The sequence below is a fragment of the Heliangelus exortis genome, chromosome 14 (assembly GCF_036169615.1).
Source record: "Heliangelus exortis chromosome 14, bHelExo1.hap1, whole genome shotgun sequence".
Classification (NCBI taxonomy): Eukaryota; Metazoa; Chordata; class Aves; order Apodiformes; family Trochilidae; genus Heliangelus; species Heliangelus exortis.
The window spans coordinates 4,652,466-4,665,319 of NC_092435.1; the positions used below are offsets into that span (position 1 = coordinate 4,652,466).

A 12,854-nucleotide genomic window follows, 5' to 3' on the forward strand; every position below is an offset into this window, starting at 1 on the left:
CTGAGATGATTGGGTTAATTAGGCAGACTTCCCCAAACTCACAGAACAAAGTTCATTTTATCAGAAGAGGAGAACAGTATTAGCAGCACAGATTTAATGTTCTGTTTTGCTTCTCATTTATTGGCAAAGCAGTATTGCATTACAGTGCAATCTTTTAAATGGCTTGGTCAGTCCTAGTATAGTTTCTTTTATCTTACTGAATAATCAAAGCTTTCCACTGAACTGAGAGAGAAAAAAATATCGCATTTCTCCTTTATATATAGACTTAGCAACTAGTTCAATTTTTCTGTGGCCCGATTCAAACTCTGTGTCAAAACCACATTTGAGAAAGTCAGTTTCAATCATACCCCTCCTTTTATAGCTTTGTCCTTTCCCTGTTCGGTTGCTGTTAAAAATTATTTTTAAAAACAACAAAAACCCAACCTCAGTTTCTTCCCACATAAGCCTTTTAAGAGTCAAGTGAAGGCTATTTTTTTTTTTTTTTTTAAACTCAAGTTTGGGATAGTTAAGACATTGTGTTTTTCTCTTTCCTAGGAGTGGGCATCACTATGGTCATCGTCTCAACATTTGTGACAATCTATTACAACGTTATCATTGCTTATGCACTCTACTACTTGTTTGCCTCATTTCAAAAAGTGCTGCCGTGGTCCGACTGCTTTTCTTGGGCAGATGAGTTCTGCAGCAAAACACGATTAGGTATGGTACTTAACAGGGTTTAATATTACTGCTCTGCATAATAGTACTTTGTGCTGTTTTTCTGAGAAATGACATTAACAAGACAGCAACCTGTGTCTTAAAAGTCCTTCCTGGAATTCTGTTTCTGAACACACAGGAAGAATGCTTGTCTGCATCACTTCTACCAGTTCTGGGTGCCTTGGAAATCTGCAGAGAGCTGGGCTGAAACATCCTGGGATCTTTTTTTTGTTTGTTTTTTGTTTCCTTCTCCCTTAAAAAATTAAGGTTACTTCTAGTACCTGTGGTCCTTGGAAATACTGCATTTGCATTTCATCTGGCTTCTTGGCAAAGCAAATACCTTATTTTCCTGAAGCAAGAGCATTGTTGTAGCTTTTCTTAGGAAGTTCTTTCATTGCCCCTTTCTTCCTCTATTGCTATGGTAATCCTGAGCACCAGTGAGACAGTGAGACACTGGTTTCACACTTTATTAACTCTTCAGAACATATCTCCATGCTATTGTTCTTGATGTTTGGCAGCACTTGTATGGCCAAACATTCATTTTCGCACCAGTTTCTGTATCAGAGCAGTTGAAGGCAAAAATTGAAGTTGGTGAGATAATTAGTAGTTAGTAGCTGGAAACACATTACCAAATGTTGACAAAATTTTAATTCTCTTAACCAGATATCTGAAAATCTCTTCTAAGATTCCTAGATTTTATTAAATGGAGTTGAGATGCTTTATTTAGCAAAAAGTTAATTCTTGCTTTTGGGCTAAACAAAATGTATTTTAGCCCAAACTTTGTTTGCAGAACTGAACTGAAGAAAATCTGTCCTGAAATAAGCTTCAAGACTTTTCCAGTAAATGCTGGTACAGTGTTCTTTACCACATGTTCTGGAAAAAAAAAAAAAGTCCCAGCCCAAAGTAAACCAAACAGATCCTACCCCCAACTAAGGACAATATTAAATAGCTCCAATAAGCCTTCTGCCATAAAAAGATGAAATTGCTAGAAGTTGATCTGTGTGTAGCACTGGTCTGGGGCAAAGATTTCTATAGGGTAACCAAGGCTACAATCTTAACTCTCCTCGGTTCTGTAGCAATTAATCTTGCTGATAAGGTGGAGCTGAGCACAACAGATTCTTGGTGTTCTGATTTACAGTCAAAGTAACAAAGTCACAACTGCAGATGATAAATCAGGCTTATTTCTGAGACTGTTAGTAGGCAAACTGAAGCTGTAACCGTTTAGAAAACATGGTCTGATTTTTGTAATAGTCAACACTGTGTTAACATTCTCTTTCTCTGGCTTGCTTTTTTGCTTTTAGTAAGTGACTGTAATGCAACCTTAGATGGAGAAATCATTCATGCAAACTACTCATTCATTGTAAGCCACAATCTCACATGTATCGATGGCACCGTGAACTACAAACCAGTGCAGTTTCCCAGTGAGCAATACTGGAAGTAAGTAAACATTTTAAAGAAATTGCTAAAAATGCCTTGTGGTTTTTTAATACATCTTCTCTTTTTGCCCTATCTTGCTGTCCAGAAACAGTCTAGTCAAGTGGGGAGGCATGGAGTTCTGTGCAAAAGAGGCTTAAAGTTCATTCGATGGTTCTGGGCCCTTAATTTTTTTTTTTTTTTTTTTTTTTTTTAAATAAATAAACAAGCAAATGAGTCAACCTATAGCAGACTGAAAAATAGTCCAGCTTAAAGAAGTCTTCTCTGGAGTCCTGGTAGGGTCTACTTAGCATCTTTATGTAAGCTGCCACAGAGTCTTGTAATATCTGCAGAAACCAGATCACTTTCTTTCAAGAAATTGCTGAAGAGGATCAGTGTGTGCCTCTGTCACCTTCTTCTCATTGCAGCATTTTGTGCTTTCAGTAAAGTGACTCTTCAGCGCTCCAGTGGGTTGGATGAGACTGGTAACATCGTGTGGTACCTGGCTCTCTGCCTCCTCCTCTCCTGGATGATTGTTGGAGCTGCATTGTTTAAAGGAATAAAATCTTCTGGAAAAGTAAGTTAGGAAGTGCACCTAGCAGACTTTTGGCCTTATCCTTCCCTTCAAGGTCAGTTGGACTCAAAAAGGTTAGCACAAGGTGGGATGCAGTCCTAACCCACTACCTTCTGTAGGACTCAGATTCAAGACTTTTTTTCTGCTCCTTAACTTCATAGCAGTTACATAAAATATGGTCACAGTGCTGATTACACAGCATTTATTTAACACATGGGTCTCTTAGCTCCACCAGGGCTGCCATGTATTTGGGGATCTTGCTGTCATGCAGGTGACTCCAGGGGAGTTTTTGGAGTCACCTGGGCTGCTGTGACAGACGTGTTATGTGACTGCACACTCAGGCACACACCCTGGGAACACCCGATAACCTGATAATTATTTGAACCTCCAGACTTGTTGAGATGTTTGGACAATACAGGTCAAGTCCTGCAAACAGTTGTGCATGTGCAGGTTCCTACCAGATGATGACATGTTGTTTGTACTTAAGATTTCAAGTTACTTTAAGGGACTTGGTCCAGAAGAGCTTGTTTTCAGACTCTGGCTCTGCTGAGCTCCCATTTCCACATACTGGACCACAGCTGCTTGGAGTTTTCCTTGGGCTGGGGCAGCTCCTCTCCAGTTGTCAGGCAGGCTGAATTCCATTCTTTTCTGCCTATGTACCTTCTCCTGGATTAGTTCCTTCCTCCCCATGCTCCTTTCTTACCTTCATATTGCATCTCTTGCATTGTTTACTTCTCCAGTCCTTGTTGCCTTTATTCTTTCTCTCATCATTTCTGCACTGGGGTTTATTTTTTTCTTTTTGATTCCTTCTGTTACTGTACCTTTCCCTGGCTCCTCACTGGGTGTCTGCTTTTCCTTAGTCTGATGGAAGTTCTGCTTTCGACCCTCTGTCTCAGCACTTCAGAGTGGAGCACTGATGCTTTCCCAGGCACAGTTGTTCTGTCCCGTGGCTCCTCTTCCACTCACATTCTTTGGGTTCCTGGCAATTTGCTCTTCCTGCTGTCACTTCTCTTCTGGCACACAGGTAAGCCTCTTTGAGTAGTAAGGTAAGATTCAAAAAAATCTAGCTGGGCAGGCACAAGGCAAAGATGAAGAGTGGAGGGAAATTCACTGTTCCAAGCAAAGATGAAGGAGGTCTTCAGAAAGAGCAGACTCACCATATGATGGTGTAATGCTATGGCTTGGTGTAACCAGTGGTACCAGGTCAATTATCTGTCTGTGTAACACTGAAACTAAGACTCAAGAAACAAGAGTATTGTTGAATGTAGCCTGCATGCTAACAGCACTGCTTAGCCCTAGTTCTGGCTTGGATCCATTAGCACTAGAAACTGTGTACGCAAAAAATGAAGATCTGTGTCTGAGAGAACCCGAAAGTCCTTATTCCTAGTAAAGAAAGCCTTCAACATGGCTTTGTTTTGTTTAGTTTTGCTCTGCTCTTCCGAGTCTCAGCAATAAATAATTCCATCCTGATCACCTAATTTCAACCAACATTTGCTAGAAGCATTGCCTTGCAAGAGACCTCTGGGGTAGCTGAGTCCAGGCCTTGCTACAGCAGTAAATTATGTCAAAAAAATTCTGCAACTAATAAAGCACTATCTGAAAAGTGGATATGTGGCTTGGGCCTTCTGCTTCTGCTGGAATGCAACTCCAGAACCGGCTAAGCCAGATGGTTTAGTGCTTGGCATGCCTTCAGTTCCCTGGCTGCCTGTTTTTCATTTGTACCAGCAGACCTTAGCCTAAATCTTGGCCATTCCTCCTGCACGGGCTGTGCATCCTCTCATTTCTAATGTGTATCCCTGCTCTTCTTTCTTCAGGTTGTCTACTTTACTGCACTCTTCCCATATGTCATCCTGCTCATCTTGCTGGTGCGAGGTGCCACCCTGGAAGGTGCTCTGGATGGCATTGAATACTATATTGGGAAACAGTCCAACATCACCAAGCTGATGGAGGCAGAGGTGAGAGGTGGTGTCAGCCTGCATTTTGTATCTGAAGCTGGGTTCTGGTTTTTCAGCAGTCTTCCTCTACTGGACATCCAGGCCCCTTCCTACTCTATCAAAGTCCAAGCTATTCTCAACCTAAAAAATAGCCACCCTCTGCCCCCTCCCTGCCACACCAGCTGTGGTATTGCCTCAGAGCAGCTCTTCTGGTTACATCTTAGCAAGGCCTGCTGATGAAGTTTGTGTTGTGGGATCAAACATTACTCTTGCACATGTCCCACTTGCTTTGGTTGATGATAATTTCAAGGGACTTCATCAGCAGGTTGGATGGGCTTTTGATTTTGACATTTAGGATCTTCCTTGCCTGGGAAATGACATTGGGAAATCAGGTGGATCAAGAAGGGCTCCTTGTGTAAAGGAAGCCTGGATTTTTTGTTCTGGCTTATGCCAACATTAGTTCAGTTTTATCAAACACAGACATTAAGTGCAATATTTGTTTTTCCCAATTTTATGTGAGTATTTGGCTGTGAGTATTTGCAGCAGATGCAGAAATGGATTGTCTGGGTCATGTTGTGACCGACACAAGAGGAAACATGTGAAAGTTCTCATTCCTCCAGCCAGGTCCTGGTTTTGCTTATTCATTGGCACTGTGACAAGATTCATATCTTGACAACCCTCATATGTGAATAAATGAATGAAATGTCTTCTTCCGAGCTAGACAAGGAAGATGTAAATATTTGGCAACATACTCAAGATGTGACCTTTGTAAATCATAGAAGATTTTGTTTGTGCTTAAGGCTGCAAAGTCACCAGTGTGCTACATCCCATCTAATCTAACATTGGTTTGAAATAGGATGTGATGTTCAGGCTCCATGTAGAAAAACCCTGGAGCTTCAACACAGGGCAGACTTTAATATTTATGATACATACTGCAAGTAAGAAAGTAATTCCTATATTCTTATTTCTGGTAGGTTTGGAAAGATGCAGCCACCCAGATATTCTACTCCCTATCTGTGGCATGGGGTGGGCTTGTTGCTTTGTCTTCATATAATAAGTTCCACAACAACTGCTACTCAGATGCTATTTTAGTCTGTGTAATCAACTGTGTGACGAGTGTATTTGCTGGGTTTGCAATATTCTCCATCTTGGGACATATGGCGTTCGTGTCCGAGAGACATGTCTCAGAGGTCGTGGATTCAGGTAGGTTGACCATCAAACTGTCTGTATCAGGACTTGGTTTGACCAGGGCATGATGATAACCTCCTTCCTTCCACTACTTTCCAGGATTTGATCTGGCATTTGTAGCCTACCCAGAAGCTCTCTCCAAGTTGCCAGTTTCTCCACTGTGGTCCTTCCTCTTTTTCTTCATGCTTCTGCTCTTGGGCCTTGACTCTCAGTTTGCCACCATAGGTGAGTGGGATTTTAAGTAACCCGTGACTTTTTGAATCACCATTACCTCTCTTAATTCTGCTGCCTCTGCTCAAAACCCCCACTTCTTTCTTTCTTTTGCAGAAACACTTACAACCACTATACAAGACATATATCCCAAAGTGATGAAAAAGTTAAGAATCCCAATAACCCTTGGTGTGTGCGTATTGCTCTTCCTTCTTGGTCTCATCTGTGTTACTCAGGTAAGACATTACATTCTTTTTCTTGTCTGTGAGCTTAGTTATGCTGCAAGCAATGAACTTAAGTCAAAATTTCCTTTGTAACACCTCCTGTTTGCATGGATTTTGATCTGAGAGACTCTTGAATTCTGCCAGTATGCCTGAACATGCAAATAAGAGTCCCAGAGGAAAGCTTTGAAGAACCTAAGGTTTTCTGTGATTATTGAACTGAGATGTGCTTTTAAATAGATGGCATGTACAGAATCTGTGAACCATCAACCCACTCTTAGGTTCAGGAGATGATTTGTGTGATCTCAAGCACACACAGTGTGTCTGCAGCACTGTGGGTATTGCTGATCCATGCCTATGGGATCTGTTTGATCAGAACTACCAAACAGGACATAATTTGAGAAATAGCCTATTGAAATAATAAAACCCTATTAGCTCACAAGCATATGTAGATCATATGGTTACTTCTCCTGTGTGTATATATATTTAAACACACATACATAAAATGAATTTTAAGTATACTGTGTCAATTTCTTCAGGCAATTGCTTTTATAGATTTAAAGACTGATTGCTATAACTCCATCTAGAAAAGCAGATTTCTGTCAAACTGATAATATAAAGATAATTGTGGTGAGTAAATAGCTGTATGGTAAACAAAAGTTATGAAACATGATGGCAGGGAAGCTTGTGAAGGAAATACTGTGTAAGGGTGTGAAATGCTTAAGGTTTGTTTCCTGCTCTGTGATCCTGCTCTCGTGTGCTGGTGTTTAAGCTGTGTTTAACCCACATAGAAAATTTGAGTATGTAGGAGTATACAAGCCTACCAGAACTGATAAGTGGTATAGATGTTGCTGTAGCTCAGTATTAAAACTTTAGCATCAGGTTTAATAGAGTAAGTTCCAAATTTACATTTTGCTCTTGGTTGTCTATATATACTTTGCACATATATACACACCTTGTTATTAATATACAGATCTACAATGTTTCATCAGATGTGCTTTTCAACCTGACAGAGATATTTAGCTGAAATAAAGTTCTCAACCTAGAGAAGTGGAAATTTTAAAAGCTCAGACTGGTGATCAGTTAAACTGGCATGCACAATGCAACTTATTTTATTTGCATAAAGATGTTACTGGGACTGGGTACATTTTTATCTCGTTGTTGTTTGTTCTACAGGCAGGAATTTACTGGGTTAACCTAATAGATCACTTCTGTGCTGGATGGGGAATCCTTATTGCAGCTGTCCTGGAGATAATAGGCATCGTTTACATTTACGGTAAATTACTTGCACTGAAAATCCATTATTTGACTGTGCCATCCCAGACACAGTGTATATTAAATATTAATTACTCTAATAAAGCATTTATAACTTAGCTGACTTAAAAGCTTTAATGGTTACCACAGAACTGGAGAAATTGACCTTGACCATTGCCTTTCTTCTGTTCCTTTTGAGTAACCACACCTGCAAGGGAGGCACCTGCTTTATAATGCAACCTCTGATTGTCTTTCAACAGGAGGAAACAGGTTCATTGCAGACATTGAAATGATGATTGGAAAGAAGGGATGTTTATTCTGGCTGTGGTGGAGAATGTGTTGGTTTTTCATTACTCCTGTGCTGCTAGTGGTGAGTATAGATGAGAGGATTGTGTTTTGTGTGACAGAATGCAGTCACTGGGTATCAAGGAGGTTTCTGTGCAAAGATTCAGGGACTGAACATCCAGGCCCTGTGTATAAAGACTGAGTATGGCTGTGCCAGTGAAGCAAGTTGGGTGCTATGTGTGCTTTCTGATACCTACTGCCCCTCCTTGAGGTCCTCTTTAGGAGAGGCTGGACCTTCAGATCAGTTGCTAGTGATCTGGCTCTATGCCCTGAAGAGTAGCAGAACAACCAGATTCTTCATCTTAGCATCTGTATTATCTTCATTTCAGACTGAGAAAATCTTTCAAAAAACCTAGATTTTTCTCCTTTGAGGGAGATCCCATTTTGGACACAGATCCCTGGCTTGGATTTGCTCTTTGGATATCCCTTGTCTTTTGGATGTCCAGCTGTTCCCTTGTCTAACTGAAACTTTTTTATGTGCTATCATGTCTGTTTCAATTTTTCATTACTCCTGCACTTCTAGTTGTGAGTGTAGATGGTTGGATTATGTTACCATAGAATGGTTTCAGTTGGAAGGGTCCTTAAAGATCACCTAGTTCCAGCCCCCCCATACAATGAGAGAATTTATTAAGACCCCAAATAAATCCAGGAGCAGTTTAGAAAATGCTGCTTCTAAGGTATCATTTCTGCAGAAATATTTGCTAATTTTAATCTTAGATATTTCCCCCCATATTCCAGTATATAATGCAATTTGGAACATACAAAACACACAGAGCAAGGTACTGGGCTCATGCAGCAATTCTCCAACATGAGATTTCAACAGAACCTAGAGATCACATTCTGTTTAAACACAGATGTAGTTAAAATGCTAGGATGCACCAGTGTTGTTCAGTCTTGTCCTTCAGTCTTACTGCTTGGCCATTACTCAACAACAAATCCTGCACAACTGTTCCCATACTCAGAAGCAAGAGGGAACTGTGCAGATTCTCTGGATAGCCCTTTATCAACCAACTTGAAAACATGATTCAAGGCTCAAGTTAGCTGGAAATCAGCTTTTCTCTCTTAATCTTTTTCCCCCATTGTTTTGTAGGCCATTTTGGTTTGGTCTTTGGTCACATTTTCACCTCCCACTTATGGCTCAGTGGTATATCCAGCCTGGGGAACTGCTGTTGGCTGGTGCATGATTATCTTCTGTGTCATCTGGATTCCCATTGTTGCTATTTTTAAAATAGTTAAAGCCAAAGGAAACCTTTTCCAGGTAAGGGCACAAAAAAGCTGTCATAACCTCAAGTCTTACTTTCCTTGGCACTAGCAGGAATGTCTGTGCTTTCTTCTCAAAAACTTTGAGGTTTTGTTAATTCAGTTTTTCAGACCAAAATACACCTCTTGTACTTGCATTAGAGGCAAGTGTATCCTAACAGATTTTTATAAGAAGACTCTCTGGGAGTGAACTCACACATTCAGGAGTGATTTTCATGGTCCCTGCTGTTATTCCAGCTGCTTTAAATTATCTGAAGAATTTCTGTCACTTTCTGTCCCTATGTTATTTCCTGGAGTCTTGCCTCCTGTTCTTCACAGAAATAAACAAGTCTGAGATTTGGGGTGTGCTCTTCTTGCCAACCTTTGCTCAAGAGTCCCCTCGGTCCCAGCTTTCCTCTGCTTGTTTCACTTCAGAGTCCTGAATCTGCAGAAAGCAACTGGAATAATTTTAAAAAACTTTGGCTGTTTGTTTGCCATTTGTTGAATTGCAGGACATGTCAGACTTACAAATTTACTGAACTTTAAAAATACCCCTACTGAGGTAAGACAGCAAATAACTCTTGGTTTTTTTTTTTTTAATTCCCAGCGCATTGCAAGCTGCTGCAGACCTGCTGCAAACTGGGGTCCCTACCTGGAATGTCATCGAGGAGAAAGATACAGCCATATTGTAGATCCTAAAAAGGAAAAGGAACACGAGATTCCTACTGTGTCTGGCTTCGTATACACTCAACAGTGAGATAGCCATTTGGATGATACATGTGTCTTTTTTTCTTTAACTCTTAGAAAGTGACAATGCAAACCAACAATAACAAAATACAAATCAGCCCTCTGCCTTTCAAAACCCAGCCCCCAAATGAAAGCAAGCTCTATTATTTTTTTTTTTTTTTAGGGCTGTATGTTTAGGGAGGAACAGGTAAATCAAACACTGAGATCTCCACTGATACCTAGTTCAAGAGGGTAGGAAAAAGCATTGTAGGCTCTCCAGGCTGATAGCCTGGGCATGCTTAACCCCATCCAACCAGTATCCAGCTGGACTGCAGATACGGGTGTGAAAGAGAACAAAGAAATATTCTGGTGCTCCCCAGCTAGAGGAAGTTTGAGCCAAAAGGTACTGTGCTTTCATGCCCCCATGTGCTATGAGCAGTTACTTCCTTCTGCTGTGCTTTGCCATCCTCAGTGATGTGCAGTCAGCAGGGAGGTGAATAGCTGTGTTGCTGCCTGGCACTGTAGCTCAGGGAACAGGATTAATTTTTCTCTCTCTAAGCCTTGCTCAGTGCTGCAAGGCTTCTCAGGATTTGATGTTGACTACAGTGTGTGTGTGTGTGTGTTGTCTGTGCACCTAAAATACTGAGTGGCAAAAAATTGCCATTACAGGAAATAAGACTTCAACATGGTGAAAACCAGGATTCTTTCTACTTCTCATTATTCTCCTTGGAGTCCCCCAGGATTAATCTTCTGTGGTCACTCCATATTCTCAGCATTCATCTGTCTTTAATTCAAAAATTCCATGTTTCCATGGTCTGTCATTAGGGTCTGCAGAATGAAATAACATGAGTTCTGGTGCTCTCCTATGCTCACTCAGACTTTAACTATCACTTTATTCTCTGTATCTGTCACTGAGGCCTAGGTTTTCCCTTCCAAAGGAGACCAAAAGTGCTTTTAAAAATAATCAGTGTTATCAGTGTAGAGCTAAAAGAAGCCAAAATTTACCCCAAGTGAAGATTAGAACTGCCTTGTAATGTGTTACTCAAAAACTTGCTAAAATCATGAGATTATTGAAAAATTAGGAAGTTTGTAGTGGATTTGGAAATGGAACTTAACTTAATGGGTTAAGTTAAAAGAACCTGACTTCGCTCCTAATACAAGTGAATTCCTGATAGAGGAAAAAAGACCTGTGGATTGAATGAACACATTTTGTGTGCTGAGAAATGTCTCTCTTACTGTGATAATGGTTCCTTGGGAACAACACAGCAGGGTTTCTAGCTCTCACTTCCTCTCAGGGCTTTGTCAGTGTTTCTTGACATGAAGAAGTGTGGGTAGTGGCTTGTTGCCCAAGCTGCATGCCTTGGTGTACTGCTGTTTTCTGACAAATCAATACTTTATGGCAAATAAAATGTCATTTTCTTTTTGTAATGGTTTTGGAGCTGGAATATGAGTTTTTAACCTTTTCTATGGACTTGGGGGTGGGCAGTTGGTGGGAAGTACCACCAATTATTCCATAATCCTAAACTTTTGGAAATCTGAACCTCCAGGAAGCCTTTTGTTACAGAACTTAAGACCTAGGCCTGTTATAGAGTGGGCTCAGAAAATACACAAATTAAATGAACAGAAATTTATAAAAAGGAATGAAGGATTAGAGTCTGTAACAGAAGTTGGTGAAGAGGACCCATATCCTGCACTCCAGCTGCTCTAGCATCATGGCCAACCCACACACCAGCAGAAAATGGTGCTCTAGCTGGCCCTGGTGTGTGGAGAGGCTGGGAGTGGGAAGGAGGTTGGGCTGCAAAGCTGCAGTGTTTATCCCCCAGGGCACCATCCAGTGGAGCTGCCATAGTGGGCAGCAGCTCATACCTGGCAAGGGGCAGGCTCTGAGAAGGAGATAGAAGTTAAGTAACACATGAGAGTGCACCAAGAGGTGGTGGGGAAGCAGGCTGGGCAAACCAGCTTCAGAAAAAACCCAGTGAAGTTTTGGCAGAAGAGAGGCTGAAGGTTAATGCCAGCCCTAGGGGAAGCCCAGGCTGCTGCACACAATTGTTCCTTTCAGGATTTCACTTTGGACTTCTCATGTGGGCTTCTAGGAACTGTTTTCATAACCTTGTATCATCTAAGCCCCCCAGAAGAGTGACAGAAGACATCTTGTCAGGAGGTGGGTATGATGTTTGGTGGTTTCTCCTTCCTTCAGTGTAAGAAAACTCCTCATTTCTGAAGGCAAGGTTTGCTCTCCTGGCCCCTGGAAGAGATGGGATCCCTCTCCATGTGGGCATGTTTAACATCCTGCTGCATCCAGTTTCTCTTTGGATGAACTGGCTGCTGGCATCTGCAGAGTATTTAGGAATTAGCATTTGTATTCCTCACTCATGACAGCTCTGGCCCAGCAGGGTTTTTCAAAAGCCCCTGAAGGTTACATGAATGAGTGGTGTTCCCCAGCACTGCTCTGGAGGCAGGCTGAGGAATACCTCACCCAGACAGGCCAGTGCCCCAAATCCTGGTGTTTGTTGGGTTAAAAACACAAGTGGTGCCAACCAGTGCAGTGTTCCTGGTAAGGGATGATGCTCTGGGCTGAGCAGGTGATCAGAGTGCCTCAGATCTGGGTTTTTATTTTGAGGAGAAAAAAAAAAAAGGACAATGGTTCTGCTTTGGATGAAGCTACACAGGAGTAAAAGGAAACCTCTTGGAAAGAGAAATGTTGAAGTGCAAAAGAAGCATATTGACTTTGGATAGGCTCAAACCTCAAGTGTCTATTAGTCAGGAAAGAACATAGATGTATGCAGTTCCAAAAAGCAAAATCTATGGCATAGAAACATTTAAATTAAGTATTTCAACTGGCACATGTTTATGTGTTTAGAGCAATTAGGGGCCAAGTTTAGAAAAGCAAATTTAAAAGCCCAAAGTTGTTTCTGTTACAGAGGCTGTCGATAAGCATGAATTAAAATATATATATATTATTTTTTTAAAAATATAAAGGGAAAGAAGGTATTTAGTTTCGTTTCCACCCTGTCATCTATTTGCCATAGCACATTTTTCAGCTGAGATGCGTGGCGA

At 41.1% G+C, this 12,854-nt stretch overlaps 1 protein-coding gene across 2 annotated transcripts in view; it reads left to right on the top strand.

Annotated features, from left to right (window-relative positions):
- Window positions 1-11,221, top strand: part of SLC6A14 (solute carrier family 6 member 14) — a 44,055-nt gene extending 32,834 nt beyond the window's left edge. For both annotated transcript variants that reach the window (XM_071758280.1, XM_071758279.1), the window contains 11 exons: window positions 535-696; window positions 1,995-2,130; window positions 2,551-2,683; window positions 4,495-4,635; window positions 5,589-5,817; window positions 5,902-6,027; window positions 6,130-6,248; window positions 7,410-7,509; window positions 7,748-7,857; window positions 8,923-9,090; window positions 9,679-11,221. In XM_071758280.1, the coding sequence (XP_071614381.1) occupies window positions 535-696; window positions 1,995-2,130; window positions 2,551-2,683; window positions 4,495-4,635; window positions 5,589-5,817; window positions 5,902-6,027; window positions 6,130-6,248; window positions 7,410-7,509; window positions 7,748-7,857; window positions 8,923-9,090; window positions 9,679-9,828 (1,574 nt within the window). In that variant the 3' untranslated portion in view covers window positions 9,829-11,221. The remainder of the gene's footprint in view (window positions 1-534; window positions 697-1,994; window positions 2,131-2,550; window positions 2,684-4,494; window positions 4,636-5,588; window positions 5,818-5,901; window positions 6,028-6,129; window positions 6,249-7,409; window positions 7,510-7,747; window positions 7,858-8,922; window positions 9,091-9,678) is intronic.
- Window positions 11,222-12,854: the final 1,633 nt, after the last annotated feature.